At 44.3% G+C, this 27,034-nt stretch overlaps 1 protein-coding gene across 4 annotated transcripts in view; it reads right to left on the reverse strand.

Moving 5' to 3' along the window:
- GRM7 (glutamate metabotropic receptor 7) overlaps positions 1 to 27,034 on the reverse strand; it is a 469,276-nt gene that overhangs the window by 178,172 nt on the left and 264,070 nt on the right. For all 4 annotated transcript variants that reach the window (XM_073645026.1, XM_073645027.1, XM_073645029.1 and 1 more), the window contains exons 5-7: positions 7,221 to 7,361; positions 5,291 to 5,491; positions 2,023 to 2,162 (exon numbers count right to left, since the gene is read on the reverse strand). In XM_073645026.1, the coding sequence (XP_073501127.1) occupies positions 2,023 to 2,162; positions 5,291 to 5,491; positions 7,221 to 7,361 (482 nt within the window). The remainder of the gene's footprint in view (positions 1 to 2,022; positions 2,163 to 5,290; positions 5,492 to 7,220; positions 7,362 to 27,034) is intronic.

Below are 27,034 nucleotides of genomic sequence, written 5' to 3' on the forward strand. Positions count from 1 at the left end.
AGCGGCTCCGGCCGCACACAGTGAAGCTGGGAACTTCACTGCGCACACGCGGGGAGTAGCTCATCATAGTGCACACGCGGGGAGCAGCTCATCATAGCGCACGCGCGGGGAGCAGCTCATCATAGCGCACGCGCGGGGAGCAGCTCATCATAGCGCGGGGAGCAACTCATCATGGCGCACGCGCGGGGAGCAGCTCATCATGGCGCACGCGCGGGGAGCAGCTCATCATGGCGCATGCGCTCCCAACACTGGAAGCTTTACATGACAGGTTCCCTTTAAGCTGTTGGCATTGTTCCTGGTTCGGTTTATGTTTTGATTGTGGTGTTCTTGGTCATATTTATGTTGTTGTTGTTGGCATTGGTTGTGCTTAAGTTAGTGATGATGTTGGTATCTTTTGTAGTTATGTTGGCAGCGTTAGTGTTGATTGGACGTATGTTGGTGGTCTTGATCACGATATTGTTGACACTGATTGGATGTATGTTGGTTTTCTTGATCATGATGTATATATTGGTGGTCCTGATGGGACGTATGTTGGTGGTCTTGATCATGATATTGTTAGTGTCGATTGGATGTATGTTTGTTGTCTTGATTATGGTGTTAGTGTTGATGGGACGTATGTTGGTGGTATTGATCATGGTGTTGGTGTTGATTGGACACATGTTTATGGTCTTCATCAAGATGTTGATTGCATACATGTTGGCCGTCTTGATCATGAGGTTGTTGGTGTTGTTTGGACACATGTTGATGGTCTTGATCAGGATGTTGCTAGTGTTGATTGGATGTATGTTGGTGGTCTTCATCATGATATTGGTGTTGACTGGATGTATATTGGTGCTGATTGGACACATGTTTATGGTCTTGACCATGATGTTGGTGTTGTGTGGACATATGTTGGTGGTCTTGACCATGATGTTGTTGTTGTGTGGACATATGTTGGTGGTCTTGATCGTGATTTTGTTGTTGTGTGGACATATGTTGGTGATCTTGATCAAGATGTTAGTGTTGTTGGAGGTGAGGGCTGTTTGGTTGAGATGTTGTTGAATCGAGAGGTTTCCTCCACCAGATGTTCTTGGGGACCCAGTAGACCCATACAGGCACACTACACTTCAATGACCCCAAATATCAGAACCAGGGGAGATTGTTCAGGTGGCTTCAGCAGATCCATCTCTTAAAGGGTATAACCACCAATTTCCTATTATTACAAATGACACAAATGTTTCAATAAACTTCACAACATCCTGAGCTGATTATAAAGGAGGGAGGTAGCCAGGGGGTCGACATTTATGTCAGAGCAGCATTGTGTCCCGTAAATTACAAGGTATTATCTGGCTGAGGTTCTAGGCTGTGACTGCGGGTCATGGATAATGCGTTTCTGGCGAATGTCGCTGTCAGTCTAGAGCGATCAAGGGAAATATAAACCGCAAACTCGCAGCTTTAAGAGCTGGAAAATTCAATTTTGCTCCCCCAGCGCTGAGGTGGCTGCTCAGACTTGTGAAATTGTGTTTAATAAAAGCTTTGATGAGTAAGGAACAGCGTCAGCTCCCACATAGCACCTAGGGGCTCTTCACCATCTTCCGCCTGACTCATAACCATGCAGATACACGTGTTACCAGAATACAATCCCCGACCTTCTCTTCACTATACAGGCATGTACTGTTATTAAAGACCGCAAGAAATTACTGCTAGGCTGCATCTAAAGGCGACGCCAGATACTAATAATGGCCATTACTGTGCCTAGAAGGGCTGTCACCAGGCTCGCCACAAATCCTAAATGGCACAGAAATCGCATAGTCTCTCCCAGCTTGTGTCAGCCTAATTCTAGATCCAGCATTGTATTCATGAACAAGGAGGCTCTGGATGAGATAGAATTCATGGTTTGCACGCAAAAAAAGAAAACTATGATGAAAAAGCCCCCCCAAAAAAACACAAAAGATTTGCAAGTAAAATATGATAAGGGATGGTCACAAAAATAATAAGCCATATCTGAAGAAGAGGGTTGCGCTATGTAAAGAGGCGACTCACATTCAGCTGCAGCTCGTCGGTCCACTGTCCGATCAGCCGATATCTGGGCGCACTGCGATTCCCCATCTGGAACTGGAAGATGTCGTATCGGCCCAGAGCATCGCCATTCTTATTGAACATAACGGGGGTCCCAGCACTTCCTGAGAGGGAAGGAGGCAACGGTCAGACACGCAAGATGATACGCCGGGGAGACAGCGCCAGAATAATATACTGGCTCAATTTTAGCAAATACAAATTCTGTATTTTAGACCTAAAAGCTGCCCGGAAAACAGGGAGCACCTTAAAGGCATCTTAATATGCTCCAGAATTTCTCCAACATTTTAGTATAAAACTTAAGCAAGCCAACCAATACTGGAAGACACGTGTCTATATTCACAGGTTTTTTTTTTTTTTTTTTTTTTTTTACGGGGAATAAACTGAACTCGAAAAAAAAAAATAGATTTTTTTCTAAGCACTTTTTGGTGTTTTTTTTTTTTTTCCACAAACATCAAAAATCTCCAATATCTAGCAAAATGTACTAAATCTATGACACGGTGTGACCAGTGTCATAAGCGGAGTGGAGCAGACTATGCCGCCTGGCAAGGGATTAGCCTATAGACATTTGAGGTGGTTGTCCAATGCTTTGCACTTCCACATCAGCAGGTATACAGCGCTTTGATGGCCGCCTGCCGGGTATCAGCAGGTCTCCTACACACCTGGCAGGTATTATGCACCTGGGCTCTCAATGAGAATACCTGTCGACTCGGCACCAGACCTGGCCATTGATGTACTCGCACCTTTCAGTTCCCATTGAGGAGGTAAAAAGCGCTGAAACACCTTTAAGATTTATAATAACCTGCGCACTGGGGAACTAGATACCAATACTGTACCTGAGGGTCCCAAGAATAAAGACAAAGGCTCCTGGTGGGGCACACTTATCCACATGAGGACCTTGTGTTTATCTCCATGCTCTGTGGGTAATTCCTCGCTTCCTCGGACATGTGAGGAAAGGGGTTTCGCTGCATGTCAGATGTAGCCATGGATATCCATTGATTTGTACACTTTGTATCCATGTCACTGGGGTCTCCTAAGACTATAATTAATGCACAAAATTTCTTATTAAAGTGTAACTCCGGGTGAGAAAAGTGGCAGGATCGGCACTACCTGTTATCATGTAGCAGGAAACAATGACTTGTTACATTGTATCCTTGTTTTATAAACAATGGGCAGCCAGTTCTAATGGAAATCCCCTTCTCTCCTAGACCAGTGCTCTCCAAAAAAAAACCCTGACATTATCCCTGCAAGAATACAAAAGACCTCAAATCAGGTCACCATTTTCCGAGTGTGGGGCCCATGAGTCGCAGCGTGCCGCACATCAATGCCCTATATATTAGGGCTCTGCCATTGATGCCACTTGGTTCCTACTCATCTCGTCCCCGGTACGAGTCCGCCACCCCGCAGTGCGGGAGTCTCTGAAGCTCAGGAGTCTTATTATTTCCTTCTTTTTTTTTTTCAGCCACCCAATGATTTCTTTAATAATTTTCTCCATTTCCTGCAAACTCTAATTGAGCTCATTTTGGTAATTTGACCGTTATTGTGCGCTGGAGGCAGACAGGCCTATTCTGGCTAAAACACGGACAAGGTTTCATGTCCCGCTGCTAATGCCCTGTGTCATACAAAAGTGCCGCGCTAATTATTCAGCAATTTATTTGCAGATTTAGACTTTTTTTTTTTTACTTTTCTCCTCTGATATGAAAAGATCCAGCCGAGGAGTAAAATTAATTTATACTTAGAAGAAAAAAAAATAAAAAATCAGAAGCGGGATTTAGTTTTGTCTCTTACATAGAAGAGAAGAATCTGTTTCATGTTCGCTTTGATAACACGTTGTAGGCTGTAATCATTAGGCACAGTAGAAAATCTCACATTAGTCATAATGGTGGAGGAGCGAGCGCTGGAACTCTGCAGCTACAATGTAACAAAAGTAACTCCACAGATGTGCGAGTCCCACATATTACATAGAAGGGGCCCCCAAAGCTTTAGGTTATATGACCAATATAGGCAGCTGGGGGCCCCTCGTTCCCTAGGAGCCGCACATAGAGCACCCTATCCTACATCACTATAGCTGAATGGAGCTAAATGGGGCCCCGTTGACTTATAATGAGGTCAGGCTTCACATCAAGGTTTCCATCTGTTTGATGAAGTAATAGATTTTCATGCTGTGCTAAGCTTTGCATCTATGATGCTGCAGAAAATCACCTACCGCTTAAATTAGGTTTTATGCAAGAAGTAAAAAGGTAATTACAAAAAAATAGAACATTTTCTTTTATTTTTTTCATGTCACAATGTGTATTAAAAAGAATTAGAAATGTTGCTATTTTCACACCAACCACTGGGGCAGTTCTAGATTCTAACCTCCTGTCTTTTCAGGAAATTCACCCGCACATTAGCAGCAACAGACAAACTCAGATCCTACCTATTGTATTAAAGCATCAAGGGAGAGTGTGAAAAGGTCATTGGGAAGGGAGGAGGGGGAGGAGGTGAGCTGTGACATCGCCTATTGTGAATGGTGGATCCTGTGTTATCTACTGTATATAGAGGTGTTATCAGTCATTGTACAGGAGGAGGAGGTGAGCTGTGACATCCCCTATTGTGAATGGTGGATCCTGTGTTATCTGCTGTATATAGAGGTGCTATCAGTCATTGTACAGGAGGAGGAAGAGGTGAGCTGTGACCTCACCTATTGTGAATGGTGGATCCTGTGTTATCAGCTGTATATAGAGGTGTTATCAGTCATTGTACAGGAGGAGGAGGAAGTGAGCTGTGACATCACCTATTCTGAATGGTGGATCCTGTGTTATCCCCAGTGGAAAATGGCAAATTCTTTTTTACCTCTTAATTTAAAACTGTGATACAAAAACAAAATTGGCAACATTTAAAAAAAAATTATAATTCTGTATACATACACCATAAAACCTGATTTAAGCTAAAAGTCATTGATTTTTACAGGTTTTCCCTGGATTCTATTTGTTTTTCTGTACAGTGGCGCCCCCCCCCCAACCCTCTGGCGGTACAGGGAACTGCAGCCCTTTCACTGAATGTTTCACTGATACAACACTATAGTCCCTCCGGATCAGTGGAGGTCCCAGAGGTGATGGCTACAGGCGACTATGCTGGATCTTCATGCCACTGGTGAGACCATGTGCTCGGCCTCCTTACACCAGGAGAGCAGCCGGGTTTTGGGGCCGGGTTTGTTTATCCATCGTAAGGATAATGGAAATGAAGCTCTCACCATTAAAGCTGACATTGCGGATGTACTTCAGCAGCTTCTTCCCCACCGGAGGGTCGACCGCCGGACAGAGACCAGAAGAACCCGGACACAGATCCTTGATCATGTTGTGCAGGGCGTGAGCCATGGCGTACACCGCGTCCACCACAAACTGGACCCTACCATCCTGCTCGTACGGGAAGTCCTGCCCGATGCGCTCCTGACCTGTGGGGAATGAGCACAATCATGGCGGCTCAATGTGGACAAATCGCGGAAAGGGAAAAACATCAATTAGAAGAGAAGACAACGAGACAATCACCCAAGCGAGGAAAGGCCATCTTGTCTTGGGGTGTCCATGCCCTCCTGTCTACTATTGTTCTTGGCTCCATTGCAGGATCTGTGATCTGTGCCATCGGACTGTGAGATCTACAGAGAGCCGGAGCCTGGGGAAAGGAGGGACATGACACTCCGGGCCCCTCATACTGATCCCTACGTGGGGTCCCAGTATCTGGTTTAGCCTCTATCTCCACCCCCTTCTGCTTGATTGACAGTTATCGGTTTACAGGAGCTGAAGGAGGATGGAGATAGAAGGAAAACAAATAGCCGGGAGGGTGCACTGAGCTGCTCCGCCTCGCCAAGGGTGCGCCCAGCAATTGTGCTTGGTTTGAACAGTCATTTTGTGCTGACAGACTCCATTTACTATTCCTTTATTGCTGTGTGCCAGCCACAATCCCTCCAAGATGCCAATGAGAGGCAAATCATAAATGCGCTCCAGAGGGATCCGTCATAGCTTCCAAGTCACAAACCCCCCCCCCAATAATGCCAAGCATGTGTACCCCAACAGATGCCTCATAATGTGAGAGTCACATGTATGTTCCAGACTGGCAAGTATAGGGACCTTTATATAGATGCCAGTCATATGAATACTCCAGTAGTGCCAATCATATGTAGCCCCCACAGATGCCCCATCGATCGCCAATCACCTAAATGTTCCACTATCCCCAACACTGCCCGTTCCAGGTGTGGGGATCTCCAATAAATGCCCCATTAGGGTGCCAGCACTATGCCGAGGCTGTCCACATTGCCCCGGTCACCTCGGCTTTTATCTCTATTTCTTGTCTCATTTTTGGAGTCTCATTCTGGAGCCGATCCAAGGAGAAACCTGCAACAACGTCCTTCACGGAGCGTCGGACCATGAAAATCCCAATAATGCGCAATGATTCTCACTAATATTACTTTATAGAGAACGTTCAGATAAATGGCTGCAAGTTTATGTGATATGTAGAAATATTTATCCAGAGATAGATAGATAGATGATAGATAGAGGGATAGATGATAGATAGATGATAGCTAGAGGGATAGATGATGGATAGATGATAGCTAGAGGGATAGATGATAGATGATTGATAGATGATAGATAATAGAAAGATGATATATAGATAATAGATAGTTAATAGATAGATAGATGATAGATAATAAATTGATGATAGATGATAGATAGATGATAGATAATAGATTGATGATAGATAATAGATAGATGATAGATAATAGATTGATGATAGATGATAGATTGATGATAGATGATAGATTGATGATAGATAATAGATAGATGATAGATAATAGATTAGATAGATGATAGATAATAGATTGATGATAGATGATAGATAATAGATTGATGATAGATAATAGATACTGTAGATATAAATTCTACTGGAAAGTTGAAGAACTTTTTTCTTTATATAAGGATTAGGCCTGGGATTCGTAGAATACACAGAAGCCAACAAACGGCTCCTCATATCTCAGGTTCCCAGACCCTGTTATGTGCTGATGTCAGTGCCCACAGGCTCCTCCCACTTGTCTATATGTTCTTGCTTCCATGATGGACCCAGGACTATTGCTAGGACCCGGGGTCCGCTCCTCCCTCCTTGCACCTGTCGCCCCTTCCTCTATTCACCTGTGCACTTGCGGTCGGTGTCCTCCTTCTTGGAGCCAGTAATGGTCAGCTTACAGTTAAAGTTCTCCTCCCAGTATTCTGCAAACCAGACGTTCCTCCTGTTATTCTCCAGCGTCCGAGAGGTAAAATAGGCGTCAAAACCTGGTAAAAATAACCACATCAGGAGTTAGTGCAAGGGGGTCACGTTCATCCTGAGCTTTCTGGTTCATGAACATAATGCAAGAATTGCAGTGGAAAGTGACACATGTAGCACCATAGATCTTTTATCTTTCTGGGACATTTCTTGCGTATGTTCCTTGTGGGATTGGTGCAGATTCCTCCCATATTATCAGCTGTTGATGAGTTGTGACTATCTGCTCCATTCAGCTGCGAGAAGTGAAGAGCGGCCATGTCACTCTCAACCTTCCCTCCATTCAGATGAATACTTAATTACACGAGCGCATCATTAACAGTTGCCAATCAGGATTAATTAGGAGCCTTTCACTTTCCACCGACTATTTTAAATATTTGCATATTGTCGCGTGCCGCCATCATGTGCAGATTATTTTATCGTCATTCTGCACTGGAATTATTCATGGAGACGCTTTGATTAAACTCTACATCAGGTATGAGAGGCCTAGGGGGCTCCAAGATACTATAGGACCACAACTCCCATCATGCTCAGGCTGGTGGTCCAGAGGTGACAGTCACTGGCCCAGCAGTTACTGGCCGGCACCAGTGGATCGCAGGGTTTGACCAGTAAATATCAGTCCTGGTGACCTGCACTGATACATTGTAACGGTCTCGGTGCAGGATGCTTAGGAATTGTCTATACTGGATACAATTGTAACAAACGCTCAGCTGAGATTAAATGAGGTCGGGATGGTTTCAGTTTATTCTATGCTGAGATCCCAGATTATAGACAGTGACAATGGTGTAAACGTGGCCCCCAATGGAAAATCTATAACTGGGCCCCTAAATATCACAGTCTTTAATAGCATTGGTCTTCTGCTATGGAGCAAAGCGACCTGTGGGCCCCATCATGCAAATGAAACAGTTACTCCCCGGACAGTGACCCATTGGGCCGCATGTTGTTACTTTGTGCAGGTTTGCATTGTTCTTGTGTTTTGATAGTTACTTCTTTTTATTTTTTTTTAATCAAAAAGATGGCGTCTGTATATCTGATAATGGAATACAGTGAGGCCATAGCTCCTTACTACAGAGGGGATTTACATAGCAGCACAGACATTATCTGGAAATAACACAAGCCCCCATCTAAACCAGTGCCTTAGGGTTATTTCACCCGACCCCTTCATAAGACCCCACTGAAAAAATTTGGCCCAGACCTTGAACTATCATGATCATCTGGCAAGTCCTAGAATCCTGCTCTTGTGCTGCCGTGGTCCTATATGAAAACAGCGCCCCCTACTTGTCAGGCAGAAGACTCACATGATACCCCACAGTCACTTACTACTGTGAACTGGTCTATGGGTGGAGGGCTATTTCCTGAGTGATGAAGGCGGCTCACCAGTATAAGGGGGGATGCATCTTACTTTACATTTCTAGGGGTGTTTAAGTGGGAGCTGAGCAAATGCATCACAAAAGCGAATGTTTATTAGGCATTTAATAGTCTACAGGCCCCATCTAGTACAGGTGTTTCTGATGGAAGATGACTAAATGGGTTGTGTAGAACTGGAAAAATATGGCTAGTTTCTCCCAAAAAAACAGCACCACCCATGCCTACAGGTTGTGTGCAATATTGTGGCTCAGTCCAATTCACTTCCATGCAGCTGAGCTGCAATACCACACACAGCCTGTAGACAGAGGTGGCGCTGTTTTGGGAGAATGCAGCCATGTTTCTCTTGGACATCTCCTTGTATCAGAGATATAACATGGGACTGGGCACAGTGTCCGGCTCTGCCACATCTTGGGCTTTGCCCAGGAGCTGCGTACCCTCCATGCAGCAGTGATTTGTTGGGACCACAGTGATGTGTTGGATAGTAGTGGTCTCTCATCCTCAGATGTCTCCCTGCGGGGTCTGCATTCTCTCCTGTCCCCGGGGAAGAGGATTCCTCGGCAGATAAATATTTCAGACGGGTAAATTTATCTGCAGTGTGAAAGTTGAGCAGGAGGGAGCGAAGGAGCAGAACGTCTCCGCCACAATGCCAAGTGCCACGTACAGTGCCAACATCTGTGCCAGTGTCACCATAGATGCAGAGAGTGGCTCTCCGCAGCCTCGCCATCAGTCAGGGAGCAAACTGGGGTCCGACACAGAGGGGCCAGGGGATTGCTTATGGAAATAATGCGACACTCTGCACATACATTACTGATTAGAGCTCATTCACACGTCACTTTTTCACAGACCTCGCTCCTATCCGTCTCCGGCGCTGCTCACCTGTCCATGTATTTTTGATATCCATATTAGTGGTGTATATTGTATTTGTCAGGACAAGATTAAGATTTTATATATGACTGTTAAGATATTGGTCTCATCAAGGTTGCAGATCTATTTTGCACTCGCACATTGGGGTAGATTGATACGTGCACCTGACATTTTTTTTTTTTGCACCCCAGTACGGTGTAATGGTTAGTTGGCAGCGTCCTGCATAATCCTATTGTGGGTCACTACCAGCTGATTATTACCAAACTATGGGATTTACCATCTTTGGCTTCTAGGTTATAGAGATCTTTACACTTTATACTTCTACCATACAAGTCTTTATACTTTCTTTTGGACATTTGCCTTTGCTATACTATTGCACCAGCAGAATAGTGAGTGCAGCTCTGGAGTATAATACAGGAGGTAACTCAGGATCAGTAATGTAATGTATGTATACAGTGACTGCACCAGCAGAATAGTGAGTGCAGCTCTGGAGTATAATACAGGATGTACCTCAGTATCAGTAATGTAATGTATGTACACAGTGACTGCACCAGCAGAATAGTGAGTGCAGCTCTGGAGTATAATACAGGATGTACCTCAGTATCAGTAATGTAATGTATGTACACAGTGACTGCACCAGCAGAATAGTGAGTGCAGCTCTGGAGTATAATACAGGATGTACCTCAGTATCAGTAATGTAATGTATGTACACAGTGACTGCACCAGCAGAATAGTGAGTGCAGCTCTGGAGTATAATACAGGATGTAACTCAGGATCAGTAATGTAATGTATTTACATAGTGACTGCACCAGCAAAATAGCGAGTGCAGCTCTGAAGGATAATACAGGATGTAACTCAGGATCAGTAATGTACTGTATGTACACAGTGACTGCACCAGCAGAATAGCGAGTGCAGCTCTGTAGTATAATACAGGATGTAACTCAGGATCAGTAATGTAATGTATGTACACAGTGACTGCACCAGCAGAATAGCGAGTGCAGCTCTGTAGTATAATACAGGATGTAACACAGGATCAGTAATGTAATGTACACAGTGACTGCACCAGGAGAATAGTGAGTGCAGCTCTGGAGTATAATACAGGATGTAACTCAGGATCAGTAATGTAATGTATGTACACAGTGACTGCACCAGCAGAATAGTGAGTGCAGCTCTGGAGTGTAATACAGGATGTAACTCAGGATCAGTAATGTACTGTATGTACACAGTGACTGCACCAGGAGAATAGTGAGTGCAGCTCTGGAGTATAATACAGGATGTAACTCAGGATCAGTAATGTAATGTATGTACAGTCATGGCCAAAAGTATTGAGAATGAGACAAATAGTAATTTTTCCAAAGTTTACTGCTTCATTTTTTGTAATGGCAATTTGCATATACTCCTGAATGTCAAAGAGTGATCAGCTTAACAGCAATTACTGTACTTGCAAAGTCAATATTTGCCCAGAAAATGAACTTTAACCCCCAAAACACATTTCAACATCATTGTAGTCCTGCCTTAAAAGGAGCAGCTAACATCGTTTTAGTGATTGATCCATTAACACAGGTGTGGGTGTTGATGAGGACAGGGCTGGCGATCAATCAGTCATGATTAAGTAAGAATGACATCACTGGACACTTTAAAAGGAGGCTGGTTCTTGGTATCATTGTTTCTCTTCAGTTAACCATGGTTATCTCTAAAGAAACACGTGCAGCCATCATTGCACTGTACAAAAATGGCCTAACAGGGAAGAGTATCGCAGCTACAAAGATTGCACCTCAGTCAACAATCTATCGCATCATCAAGAACTTCAAGGAGAGAGCTTCCATTGTTGTCAAAAAGGCTCCAGGGCGCCCAAGAAAGACTAGCAAGCGCCAGGACCGTATCTTAAAACTGTTTCAGCTGCGGGATCGGACTACCAGCAGTACCGAGCTTGCTCAGGAATGGCAGCAGGCTGGTGTGAGTGCTTCTGCACGCACTGTGAGGCGGAGACTCTTTGAGCAAGGGCTGGTTTCAAGGAGGGCAGCAAAGAAGCCACTTCTCTCCAGAAAAAACATCAGGGACCGACTGATATTCTGCAAAAGGTACTGGGAGTGGACTGCTGAGGACTGGGGCAAAGTCATTTTCTCTGATGAATCCCCTTTTTGATTGTTTGGGACATCTGGAAAACAGCTTATTCGGAGAAGAAGAGGTGAGCGCTACCACCAGTCTTGTCTCATGCCAACTGTAAAGCATCCTGAAACCATTCATGTGTGGGGTTGCTTCTCAGCCAAGGGAATCGGCTCACTCACAGTCTTGCCTAAAAACACAGCCATGAATAAAGAATGGTACCAGAAGGTCCTCCAAGAGCAACTTCTCCCAACCGTCCAAGAGCAGTTTGGCGCCCAACAATGCCTTTTCCAGCATGATGGAGCACCTTGCCATAAAGCAAAGGTGATAACTAAATGGCTCATGGAACAAAACATAGAGATTTTGGGTCCATGGCCTGGAAACTCCCCAGATCTTAATCCCATTGAGAACTTGTGGTCAATCATCAAGAGACGGGTGGACAAACAAAAACCAACAAATTCTGGCAAAATGCAAGCATTGATTATGCAAGAATGGACTGCTATCAGTCAGGATTTGGTCCAAAAGTTGATTGAGAGCATGCCAGGGAGAATTACAGAGGTCTTGAAGAAGAAGGGGCAACACTGCAAATATTGACTTGCTGCATTAACTCATTCTAACTGTCAATATAACCTATTGGTCCTCATAATATGATTGCAATTATATTTCTGTATGTGATATAAACATCAGACAAACACTAATAAAAAGCAGAGGCCAGCAGATCATGGGAAAATATAATTTTGGTGTCATTCTCAAAACTTTTGGCCATGACTGTACATAGTGACTGCACCAGCAAAATAGCGAGTGCAGCTCTGAAGGATAATACAGGATGTAACTCAGGATCAGTAATGTACTGTATGTACACAGTGACTGCGCCAGCAGAATAGCGAGTGCAGCTCTGAAGGATAATACAGGATGTAACTCAGGATCAGTAATGTAATGTATGTACACAGTGATTGCACCAGCAGAATAGTGAGTGCAGCTCTGGAGTATAATACAGGATGTAACTCAGGATCAGTAATGTACTGTATGTACACAGTGACTGCACCAGGAGAATAGTGAGTGCAGCTCTGGAGTATAATACAGGATGTAACTCAGGATCAGTAATGTAATGTATGTACATAGTGACTGCACCAGCAAAATAGCGAGTGCAGCTCTGAAGGATAATACAGGATGTAACTCAGGATCAGTAATGTACTGTATGTACACAGTGACTGCACCAGCAGAATAGCGAGTGCAGCTCTGAAGGATAATACAGGATGTAACTCAGGATCAGTAATGTAATGTATGTACACAGTGATTGCACCAGCAGAATAGTGAGTGCAGCTCTGGAGTATAATACAGGATGTAACTCAGGATCAGTAATGTAATGTATGTACACAGTGACTGCACCAGCAGAATAGTGAGTGCAGCTCTGAAGGATAATACAGGATGTAACTCAGGATCAGTAATGTAATGTATGTACACAGTGATTGCACCAGCAGAATACTGAGTGCAGCTCTGGAGTATAATACAGGATGTAACTCAGGATCAGTAATGTAATGTATGTACATAGTGACTGCACCAGCAGAATAGTGAGTGCAGCTCTGAAGGATAATACAGGATGTAACTCAGGATCAGTAATGTAATGTATGTACACAGTGATTGCACCAGCAGAATAGTGAGTGCAGCTCTGGAGTATAATACAGGATGTAACTCAGGATCAGTAATGTAATGTATGTACACAGTGACTGCACCAGCAGAATAGCGAGTGCAGCTCTGAAGGATAATACAGGATGTAACTCAGGATCAGTAATGTAATGTATGTACACAGTGATTGCACCAGCAGAATAGTGAGTGCAGCTCTGGAGTATAATACAGGATGTAACTCAGGATCAGTAATGTAATGTATGTACATAGTGACTGCACCAGCAGAATAGTGAGTGCAGCTCTGAAGGATAATACAGGATGTAACTCAGGATCAGTAATGTACTGTATGTACACAGTGACTGCACCAGCAGAATAGCGAGTGCAGCTCTGAAGGATAATACAGGATGTAACTCAGGATCAGTAATGTAATGTATGTACACAGTGATTGCACCAGCAGAATAGTGAGTGCAGCTCTGGAGTATAATACAGGATGTAACTCAGGATCAGTAATGTAATGTATGTACACAGTGACTGCACCAGCAGAATAGTGAGTGCAGCTCTGGAGTATAATACAGGATGTAACTCAGGATCAGTAATGTAATGTATGTACACAGTGACTGCACCAGCAGAATAGTGAGTGCAGCTCTGGAGTATAATACAGGAGGTAACTCAGGATCAGTAATGTAATGTATGTACACAGTGACTGCACCAGGAGAATAGTGAGTGCAGCTCTGGAGTATAATACAGGATGTAACTCAGGATCAGTAATGTAATGTATGTACATAGTGACTGCACCAGCAAAATAGCGAGTGCAGCTCTGAAGGATAATACAGGATGTAACTCAGGATCAGTAATGTACTGTATGTACACAGTGACTGCACCAGCAGAATAGCGAGTGCAGCTCTGTAGTATAATACAGGATGTAACTCAGGATCAGTAATGTAATGTATGTACACAGTGACTGCACCAGGAGAATAGTGAGTGCAGCTCTGGAGTATAATACAGGATGTAACTCAGGATCAGTAATGTAATGTATGTACACAGTGACTGCACCAGCAGAATAGTGAGTGCAGCTCTGGAGTGTAATACAGGATGTAACTCAGGATCAGTAATGTACTGTATGTACACAGTGACTGCACCAGGAGAATAGTGAGTGCAGCTCTGGAGTATAATACAGGATGTAACTCAGGATCAGTAATGTAATGTATGTACATAGTGACTGCACCAGCAAAATAGCGAGTGCAGCTCTGAAGGATAATACAGGATGTAACTCAGGATCAGTAATGTACTGTATGTACACAGTGACTGCGCCAGCAGAATAGCGAGTGCAGCTCTGAAGGATAATACAGGATGTAACTCAGGATCAGTAATGTAATGTATGTACACAGTGACTGCACCAGCAGAATAGCGAGTGCAGCTCTGAAGGATAATACAGGATGTAACTCAGGATCAGTAATGTAATGTATGTACACAGTGATTGCACCAGCAGAATAGTGAGTGCAGCTCTGGAGTATAATACAGGATGTAACTCAGGATCAGTAATGTACTGTATGTACACAGTGACTGCACCAGGAGAATAGTAAGTGCAGCTCTGGAGTATAATACAGGATGTAACTCAGGATCAGTAATGTAATGTATGTACATAGTGACTGCACCAGCAAAATAGCGAGTGCAGCTCTGAAGGATAATACAGGATGTAACTCAGGATCAGTAATGTACTGTATGTACACAGTGACTGCACCAGCAGAATAGCGAGTGCAGCTCTGAAGGATAATACAGGATGTAACTCAGGATCAGTAATGTAATGTATGTACACAGTGATTGCACCAGCAGAATAGTGAGTGCAGCTCTGGAGTATAATACAGGATGTAACTCAGGATCAGTAATGTAATGTATGTACACAGTGACTGCACCAGCAGAATAGTGAGTGCAGCTCTGGAGTATAATACAGGATGTAACTCAGGATCAGTAATGTAATGTATGTACACAGTGACTGCACCAGCAGAATAGTGAGTGCAGCTCTGGAGTATAATACAGGAGGTAACTCAGGATCAGTAATGTAATGTATGTACACAGTGACTGCACCAGCAGAATAGTGAGTGCAGCTCTGGAGTATAATACAGGATGTAACTCAGGATCAGTAATGTAATGTATGTACACAGTGACTGCACCAGCAGAATAGTGAGTGCAGCTCTGGAGTATAATACAGGATGTAACTCAGGATCAGGAATGTAATGTATGTACACAGTGACTGCACCAGCAGAATAGCGAGTGCAGCTCTGGGGTATAATACAGGAGGTAACTCAGGATCAGTAATGTAATGTATGTACACAGTGACTGCATCAGCAGAATAGTGAGTGCAGCTCTGGAGTATAGTACAGGATGTAACTCAGGATCAGTAATGTAATGTATGTACACAGTGACTCCACCAGCAGAATAGCGAGTGCAGCTCTGGAGTATAATACAGGAGGTAACTCAGGATCAGTAATGTAATGTATGTACACAGTGACTGCATCAGCAGAATAGTGAGTGCAGCTCTGGAGTATAATACAGGATGTAACTCAGGATCAGTAATGTAATGTATGTACACAGTGACTGCACCAGCAGAATAGTGAGTGCAGCTCTGGAGTATAATACAGGATGTAACTCAGGATCAGTATTGTAATGTATGTACACAGTGACTCCACCAGCAGAATAGCGAGTGCAGCTCTGGAGTATAATACAGGAGGTAACTCAGGATCAGTAATGTAATGTATGTACACGGTGACTGCACCAGCAGAATAGTGAGTGCAGCTCTGGAGTATAATACAGGATGTAACTCAGGATCAGTAATGTAATGTATGTACACAGTGACTGCACCAGCAGAATAGTGAGTGCAGCTCTGGAGTATAATACTGGAGGTAACTCAGGATCTGTAATGTAATGTATGTACACAGTGACTGCACCAGGAGAATAGTGAGTGCAGCTCTGGAGTATAATACAGGATGTAACTCAGGATCAGTAATGTAATGTATGTACATAGTGACTGCACCAGCAAAATAGCGAGTGCAGCTCTGAAGGATAATACAGGATGTAACTCAGGATCAGTAATGTACTGTATGTACACAGTGACTGCACCAGCAGAATAGCGAGTGCAGCTCTGAAGGATAATACAGGATGTAACTCAGGATCAGTAATGTAATGTATGTACACAGTGATTGCACCAGCAGAATAGTGAGTGCAGCTCTGGAGTATAATACAGGAGGTAACTCAGGATCAGTAATGTAATGTATGTACACAGTGACTGCACCAGCAGAATAGTGAGTGCAGCTCTGGAGTATAATACAGGATGTAACTCAGGATCAGTAATGTAATGTATGTACACAGTGACTGCACCAGCAGAATAGTGAGTGCAGCTCTGGAGTATAATACAGGATGTAACTCAGGATCAGGAATGTAATGTATGTACACAGTGACTGCACCAGCAGAATAGCGAGTGCAGCTCTGGGGTATAATACAGGAGGTAACTCAGGATCAGTAATGTAATGTATGTACACAGTGACTGCATCAGCAGAATAGTGAGTGCAGCTCTGGAGTATAATACAGGATGTAACTCAGGATCAGTAATGTAATGTATGTACACAGTGACTGCACCAGCAGAATAGTGAGTGCAGCTCTGGAGTATAATACAGGATGTAACTCAGGATCAGTATTGTAATGTCTGTACACAGTGACTGCACCAGCAGAATAGTGAGTGCAGCTCTGGAGTATAATACAGGAGGTAACTCAGGATCAGTAATGTAATGTATGTACACGGTGACTGCACCAGCAGAATAGTGAGTGCAGCTCTGGAGTATAATACAGGATGTAACTCAGGATCAGTAATGTAATGTATGTACACAGTGACTGCACCAGCAGAATAGTGAGTGCAGCTCTGGAGTATAATACTGGAGGTAACTCAGGATCTGTAATGTAATGTATGTACACAGTGACTGCACCAGCAGAATACTGAGTGCAGCTCTGGAGTATAATACAGGATGTAACTCAGGATCAGTAATGTAATGTATGTACACAGTGACTGCAGCAGCAGAATAGTGAGTGCAGCTCTGGAGTATAATACAGGATGTAACTCAGGATCAGTAATGTAATGTATGTACACAGTGACTGCACCAGCAGAATAGTGAGGGCAGCTCTGGAGTATAATACAGGATGTAACTCAGGATCAGTAATGTAATGTATGTACACAGTGACTGCACCAGCAGAATAGTGAGTGCAGCTTTGGGGTATAATACAGGATGTAACTCAGGATCAGTAATGTAATGTATGTACACAGTGACTGCACCAGCAGAATAGTGAGTGCAGCTCTGGAGTATAATACAGGATGTAACTCAGGATCAGTAATGTAATGTATGTACACAGTGACTGCACCAGCAGAATAGTGAGTGCAGCTCTGGAGTATAATACAGGATGTAACTCAGGATCAGTAATGTAATGTATGTACACAGTGACTGCACCAGCAGAATAGTGAGTGCAGCTCTGAAGGATAATACAGGATGTAAGTCAGGATCAGTAATGTAATGTATGTACACAGTGACTGCACCAGCAGAATAGTGAGTGCAGCTCTGGAGTATAATACAGGATGTAACTCAGGATCAGTAATGTAATGTATGTACACAGTGACTGCACCAGCAGAATAGTGAGTGCAGCTCTGGAGTATAATACAGGATGTAACTCAGGATCAGTAATGTAATGTATGTACACAGTGACTGCACCAGCAGATTAGTGAGTGCAGCTCTGGAGTATAATACAGCATGTAGTTTAGGATCAGTGCATTAACATCAGAGATCATTCCTCACCTCTCTGGTTATCTTTACAGTGGTGTTTGAGCCAATATTTAAGGCCAATTTTAAGGTGTTTTTTTTTCCTTTAGTTGCAGCCATTCCCGGTTAGTGTCACCAAAGCCTTTATCCTACTTAAAAAATAATTAATGGGTACAACTAATAAGTAGAGTAGAAGACACGATACCGCTGAGTATCAGTACAAAATGGATAAAGCTGAGAATATTAATAATTTATGATATGTAGATTGGGCCCCATATGTGCCGAGTGGCCCCGTAAATCCGCATGACATAGATGGCGGGCGACGCTCTGCTCTCCTTGTATGTTCTTGTATTTGGTGCTACATCAAGTTTATAAAGTCTTTTTGAAGCCAAGGAGCCGGGTTACACTTAGTCGCACTCAGGCTGCAGACACCAGAGATGCGCGGCTCCGAGGCCCGGGGGCTCAGAGGAAGCTTCATTTGGCTTCTCCTCAAACACGTGCGCACTTGTGGGTCCCTGGGGGCCGATCTCGCGGCTCCTCTCTGCTTTGGCAGTCACTATTTAATTGTGGGCTCGTATGCATGGAATAACTGAAAAATGGCAAAATATGAAAGCTTCGGAGGGAAACATTGTTTTTCTTATTATCTTTGTTGTTCTCCGGGGACCTGGGGAAATTCTATAGTAAAGTGAGCGCCGCATTCAACTGTAACAGACGCCGGGCTTGTCCTGTGCCACTGCGGAAAAGATGCTAACTGGATCCATGCGATAGACAGCCGACGTCTCCAGGGGCCCCGGAGATGGCCATGGGCTAATGGGAAGGTTCACTGAGACCGGGGCGGCTCTGCAGCAATGTGCAGCGGGAAGGAACAGATGACGGGGCCACAACGGGTGAAGGAACAGATGACGGGGCCACAACGGGTGAAGGAACAGATGACGGGGCCACAACGGGTGAAGGAACAGATGACGGGGCCACAACGGGTGAAGGAATAGATGACGGGGCCACAACGGGTGAAGGAACAGATGACGGGGCCACAACGGGTGAAGGAACAGATGACGGGGCCACAACGGGTGAAGGAACAGATGACGGGGCCACAACGGATGAAGGAACAGATGACTGGGCCACAACGGGTGAAGGAACAGATGACGGGGCCACAACGGGTGAAGGAATAGATGACGGGGCCACAACGGGTGAAGGAACAGATGACTGGGCCACAACGGGTGAAGGAACAGATGACGGGGCCACAACGGATGAAGGAACAGATGACGGGGCCACAACGGATGAAGGGACAGATGACGGGGCCACAACGGATGAAGGAACAGATGACGGGGCCACAACGGATGAAGGAACAGATGACGGGGCCACAACGGATGAAGGAACAGATGACGGGGCCACAACGGATGAAGGAACAGATGATTGGGCCACAACGGATGAAGGAACAGATGACGGGGCCACAACGGATGAAGGAACAGATGACGGGGCCACAACGGATGAAGGAACAGATGACGGGGCCACAACGGATGAAGGAACAGATGACGCGGCCACAACGGATGAGGGAACAGATGACGGGGCCACAACGGATGAAGGAACAGATGACGGGGCCACAACGGATGAAGGAACAGATGACGGGGCCACAACGGATGAAGGAACAGATGACGGGGCCACAACGGATGAAGGAACAGATGATTGGGCCACAACGGATGAAGGAACAGATGACGGGGCCACAACGGATGAAGGAACAGATGACGCGGCCACAACGGATGAGGGAACAGATGACGGGGCCACAACGGATGAAGGAACAGATGACGGGGCCACAATGGATGAGGGAACAGATGACGGGGCCACAACGGATGAGGGAACAGATGACGGGGCCACAACGGATGAGGGAACAGATGACGGGGCCACAACGGATGAAGGGACAGATGACGGGGCCACAACGGATGAAGGGACAGATGACGGGGCCACAACGGATGAAGGAACAGATGACGGGGCCACAACGGATGAAGGAACAGATGATGGGGCCACAATGGATGAGTGCCGGGGGTTACAGTTACATCAGGTTCTATATTCTAAGCCATCCAGAGATCACTCGAAGCACACGGGCTTCCATCCTCCCTGGGCAAATAGTCCAATGACTTAATTCTGTACAAGCACCCAGGGACCCCAACCCACCAGGGCTGGCACCCAGCACTCTCTCAGACTTCCAGCATACATTATATGGGGCCCCTGAAGCATGGGGGCCCAGCTCTACTCCTGAGTGATAAGAACCTGTGCAGGACACCCCATGGAATCCATATTGATAGACCTAAGATACATAGGTACTTCACTTAATTCCTGTTGTAATTAACAAGCCTAAAATATTCTAAGACTTTCTGGAGGGGTCTCAATTAATTGTGATAAAAGTCTCGCCCGCCGCGGAGCATGGCGTCAGCTACCGCCGACTGTCACACAATGCAGCCGACCGACACTTTGTATTAAAGGGCAGAGCCATTAAAATCCTGTTTGCATTTCAACACAGACTATTAAGTCTCGGATAAATGTAAAATTCACAAGAGAAGCGTCCCCAGCGCTCAGAACAGGCTCCATTCATGAATCGGGATCTCGTGTTATTATCACCAGCGAATGTTAATATTTGTACCTACCCGGAAACAAACCTCTAAAAGACATCAATGTATGGGGGGCAGGGGCAAACCGGAAACACGCAGCAATGTGACAATCCCCTCACCAATCAAACAATGGCACTAAATATAATTTCTTGTAGAGGAAGTCCAGTGTAGAAATTCATATGGTTTTATTTCTAAATAGACACAATATATAATTATGCAGAATAAAGAAACTACCGCACTCTTGGAGTGGTGAGATGCCCGGGTAGGGTTGCAAGCCCGTAGTAATATCAAAAAATGACCTGGCACTCAATGGACGAGTATAAGTATTTCTTTAAGTAAATATTTAATAATTATAACGTAGTACAATAAGCAGACGTTTCTGTCACGGGGACCTTCATCGGTGTACAGAAAATAATGATGATGTGAATAAGGCTGAAGCCTGGAAGGCAAGGTGAACTGTATGGTGTTCAGACCAAATGTAGCCATGGAGGGGGTTGAACGCGGTGTCCACCGTTTGTTCAGGACTGTCCATCATTTATTTTTCAACAGGACAATGACCCCAAACACCTCCAGGCTGTGTAAGGGCTATTTGACCAAGAAGGAGAGTGATGGGGGGCTACGCCAGATGACCTGGCCTCCACAGTCACCAGACCTGAACCCAATCGAGATGGTTTGGGGTGAGCTGGACCGCAGAGTGAAGGCAAAAGGGCCAACAAGTGCTAAGCATCTCTGGGAACTCCTTCAAGATTGTAGGAAGACCATTTCCGGTGACTACCTCTTGAAGCTCATCAAGAGAATGCCAAGAGTGTGCAAAGCAGTCATCAAAGCAAAAGGGGGCTACTTTGAAGAACCTAGAATATAAGACATATTTTCAGTTGTTTCACACTTTTTTGTTAAGTATATAATTCCACATGTGTTAATTCATAGTTTTGATGCCTTCAGTGTGAATGTACAATTTTCATAATCATGAAAATACAGAAAAATCTTTAAATGAGAAGGTGTGTCCAAACTTTTGGTCTGTATTGTACATAAGATCCTGTCTGCAGCCACCACTAGGGGGAGCTCCCTGTATACAGAGATACATGATAAGATTCTGTCTGCAGCCACCACTAGGGGGAGCTCCCTGTATACAGAGATGCATGATAAGATCCTGTCTGCAGCCACCACTAGGGGGAGCTGCCTGTATACGGAGATACATAAGATCCTGTCTGCAGCCACCACTAGGGGGAGCTCCCTGTATACAGCGATACATGATAAGATCCTGTCTGCAACCACCACTAGGGGGAGCTGCCTGTATACAGAGATACATGATAATATACTGTCTGCAGCCACCACTAGGGGGAGCTCCCTGTATACAGAGATACATGATAAGATTCTGTCTGCAGCCACCACTAGGGGGAGCTGCCTGTATACAGAGATACATAAGATCCTGTCTGCAGCCACCACTAGGGGGAGCTGCCTGTATACGGAGATACATAAGATCCTGTCTGCAGCCACCTGCACGCTTCCCACATGGACACTGTGTATCAGGAGCAGACATACTTCCTGTGCAGCCAGTGGAGAAGGAGGCCCAAATACATTGCAGATTGCACAGACACTGCACCGTGTGGACTCCTCTTCTCCCACCCAGGACTTGTTATATGAGATCTGTTCCATGGTTCATACTCCCAACCTCTTGCGCGGCAGGCAGGAGCTTTAGCAATGAGCCACAGTTTGTTAAGGCACTAACTGGAATTCTTCTATTTTACAGACATATTATTCTGCTACATACAGACACTTCTCCATCTGCTAGCAGATTCTGTAAATTAGAGGTAACTCAAAATATTTTTTTCACCTTTAAAAAAACTATTAAAAAATAACGAAAAACATTTACAATCATCTCGTTTGTTAATGCACTTTTTCAATATAAACATTGAGAACCTGTAACTAATAATATTTGACATCCCTGCAATCGTAGCAGCCTTACAATACAAAGAACAGAATATCTGTGGTTTTTGGTAAATTGCTTAAAAAATGGCGTTTTTTTTTTTTTTGGCCTCCATTATATGAATAAAAAAGTTGATCCACATGTAACCCTTACATAGGTGTTTGGAATAATTGCAGAAAGTGAACCTAAGAGCTGATACATGCTGGCGGAGGCTGGGGCAGGGGCCACATGTATCAGGCGCTGGCGGCATGAACTCAGGCAGGTACGACTGACGGTAGGCAGCGGGTGGAGAGAATCCGCCGGGGACCCTCCTCTCCGACCAATCTCCAGCGCAGCTCAGTCCCTGGCGGCTTTTACAGTATGTTTTTTTTTTTTCCTAAAACAAAGCAGCGTTTCAGAGTCAAACATACCTGTCTGAGTTCATGCTGCCCGGGGATCACGCCGCATGTATCAGCGTCAGCTGTCAGGTTCTCTTTATCAACTTTAAACCTCATAGGTGCGGCTGCTACAACTAATAAGAAATGAACAAAATAACTTTTCCTGGACGCAGAAAAAGTGCATCACAAAAAATGTCTTTAATTATCTCTGCAGGCCCCCCGCGACTGATCTGACATAGTTGTTCCATGCTTGTATCAATGTCCTATTCCTTTGTCACCTCCATGGGGCCGCTCCAGGGTTCGGGGGACTCTCCCGCTGGGATTGAGGATGCTGTGAAGACTTTGCTTCCCTCGGTTAGCTACTTAAGCCGAACACTTTACAAATCAAGTGATTAACATGCAATTATTGCGTTACTGCTCTTCTCCTTGGTCCTTTCTTGCATTATGTAAATGAGTTGTGACCTTATCCATTTAGCATAATTAATCAACATAAATGATCCCATCAAAGAGGCCTCATTATAAAACTAGACTGGCATCACTCAATGTCCTCTACGGTAATGATGTGGACGTTGTGTAAACACCGTCTGTATATACAATGTAACAATGCTGAACAATGTGCAGTACATACTTCAATGGTACAATATATCCAGTATACCGCACCCCTATCCAGTATACCGCACCACATCCAGTATACTGCACCCCCAAAATGCAGTTTGTATACAAAAAAAAAAAAAAGTCTTGCAATTTTCACACTGGCCACTAGGGCTTTTAGACTTCCTGTACTTTCAGGAAAATATTTCGATTTGAGAGGCTGATACCTTTTAATGGCTAACTGAAAAGATGGTAACAAATTGCAAGCTTTGGAGACTACGCAGGTCTCTTCATCAGGCATAGTTTTTTTTTACCATCTTTGCAATTCACCATTAAAAGGTATCAACCACTGAGGACTCTCAAATCTAAATATTTTTCTATCTACTGGATAACACGGTACAAAGATATATATTTTTCCTGTACTTTCAGGAAGAACTTACAGCAGTTTTCAAATAATCAGAGGCAGGATTACTTTGACTGACAACACCACTATACGCCGCTGATAACACAGGATCCACCATGCACAATAGGGGATGTCACAGCTCACTTCCTCCTCCTGTACAATGACTAATAACACCTCTATATACAGTAGATAACACAGGATCCACCATGCACAATAGGTCAGGTCACAGCTCACCTCCTCCTCCTGTACAATGAATGATAACACCTCTATATACAGTAGATGACACAGGATCCACCATGCACAATAGGTGATGTCACAGCTCACCTCCTCCTCCTGTACAATGACTAATAACACCTCTATATACAGTAGATAACACAGGATCCACCATGCACAATAGGTGATGTCAGAGCTCACCTCCTCCTCCTGTACAATAATTGATAACACCTCTATACACAGCTGATAACACAGGATCCACCATTCACAATAGGAGATGTCACAGCTCACCTCCTCCCTTCACAATGTTCACAATCTTTTCACATGTTCAATAATGAAAGGATAAAAGTATGAGTGTAGAGTCGCGCCTGTGGACAGTGTGAAAATTCAAAAATTTAATTTTTTTTAATACAGATCATGTTATGAAAAAATAAAAAACATAGTTAAAAGTAATGAGAACATAAATTTTACATAAAAACTTGATTTAAACAGGAAGTCATTTTCTGCCGTTGCATTATCTTTAAGGTGTTCACTGGCATCACCCTCTGTCCATTCCCTTTAAGGTGCCCACTAACCATCCTAAGAACACGCTTTATTAATATATATGAATATATGTATCATCAGGTGAATGTGAGACGCTCCCGCTTCCTTTTTAACCCTTTGCATGTTCAGGACCTGAGCTTGCAGTCAGTGGATGTTCACTTTCTTCTACCAGTCGATCCTGCGCTGTCCTGTTCCAATTGTATCCGGTCTACACAATCCTCCATCAGCTAAACAGGACATCTCTCTTCCTACTCTGAGAATTTGCTACAATGTATCAAATCAGATGCAATTTCCATTGTCCACAATCATACTGTATTCAGGGGAGTGATTGCAATTTGAACAAACTCCTAGAAAACTTTTGAGAAGTATTTGGGTTTAGTATAGGTTTCTTGCCAGTGGATGTAAGGAAAAAAGTTCCTGTTCACTGACAACAAGCAGAGATCTTGAGGGTCTGAGAGGGGCTCTGCAGGGTACAATCGGCCCTCGTTGTGCCCAGTGCAGCAGGTCGCCCTGCGGACTCCTCAAAGAGAAAAGCCGGGTTCGGAGATCCCCTTTAGTTGTGGCTGTAGGTTAGGAGACATCAAGGGAGCGATGTTTCCTGCTGCTAATTTTCAAAGCTGGCGGCCGCTTGTCATTCTCCCGCTCTCATTACAGCAGCATCAGAACCGGGTGACCCAGTGTTTTCCAGTGACATTTTAAGCCCTTGAGATAAATTGGATTCATTAATATTCCTATTAGCCCCGTGGCCTGCGCAGAGCAGCGCTCCTCAAAACGATTCCTCCATTCAAGTCACCGGAGCGGAGGTTTCCCCATGAACGCCGCTCCCCTCCCCTCCCCCCCCCCATCTTCTTAGCTTTTGTAAATGACAGGCGTATTTTCAGCCTTAAAACAAATCGTCTGTTGAGTTCTCCGGAGCAGATGCTTCATATTAGATGATGAAACGGTGACATTAAAACGCGTCTCTTCTAATTTTCGCTTTGATTCATTAGCATGTAGCAACAACAGAGACAACACTGCCGGCTAATTAAAGGGAGTGAGACGCCTCCCCCCATCAGACAGGTAACAGCTTTACCTGTCCTGATCACCACCGGGTACCCACAGGCGGGTCATTGGCACCGTTCACACACACACACAACGCCAGGTGCCAGCTTGTCAGGCGGCTGCATAAACAACACAAAACCTGCCTCTTATGTTGTGAACCACAAATCCCAGAATGGCTTTCATCTTATTATTTTACCCAAATCAGACATCGGGGTAATGTCTCTTCACTAAGAAAAAGTGACACAAAGTAACAGTCACCAGGTATTGGATAGCTTTCCACGCGTTTTGTGCTAAGATTGTCAATGGCTTCATATAGAATTATAGAATATAACTAGCTCCAGGATCAGAACAGTAGGCGCAGGTATTTCATCATCAGCAACATGGCAGTTGAGTAGTTACATTGTATTTCTGAGGTTTAGTGTCATAGTTACATTGTATTTCTGAGGTTTAGTGTCATAGTTACATTGTATTTCTGAGGTTTAGCGTCATAGTTACATTGTATTTCTGAGGTTTAGTGTCATAGTTACATTGTATTTCTGAGGTTTAGCGTCATAGTTACATTGTATCACTAGCTCTTCCTGCAGCATCAAAACAGTATGTGGCAAATACTACATCAAACCTAACCTGGTCCTCATATCGGACCTGACCTTGCTACCTTCCTAGTTTGCCCAAATCAGGGCTAGAGATGTCTTTGTCTCCTTTATAGGAATCATTGGTGTCAGGCACCTAATCTGATTAGTTACATGTGGGTAGGAGATCATCATAGATGTTTATCTTAGAAGTTACATTGTATCTCCAATGTTTCCTTCCATAGTTACATATATCACCCACTCCTGGTTTTGTCTCCCACTCCTGAGAAAAAATACTGACCGAATACTGATCAAATACTGATAGTGGGGCCGTGACCTTAGGCACCAGGTATTACCTATCAGTGATTGGGCACTTGGAGGGGAGGTGCTGGGTGTTTTAACAAACCCACCTCTCTGATATAGGTCATCCATATGAAGGTCCTATTTCTTCTTGAGTACGGAGTCCTGCACAGATTCTCACCAGTTAGTAGCAAAGGAAATGCAACCAATCATGGCTGAGCCCTTTCTGTCTATACAGTGGCATGTAAAAGTTTGGGCACCCCTGGTAAAAATTACTGTTATTGTGAAAAGTTCAGCAAGTAGAAGATGAAATGATCTCTAAAAGGCCTGAAGTTAAAGATGACACATTTCCTT

The sequence above is a fragment of the Phyllobates terribilis genome, unplaced genomic scaffold, assembly GCF_046119375.1.
Source record: "Phyllobates terribilis strain yellow unplaced genomic scaffold, ASM4611937v1 Scaffold_8__6_contigs__length_399053987, whole genome shotgun sequence".
NCBI classification, from domain to species: domain Eukaryota; kingdom Metazoa; phylum Chordata; class Amphibia; order Anura; family Dendrobatidae; genus Phyllobates; species Phyllobates terribilis.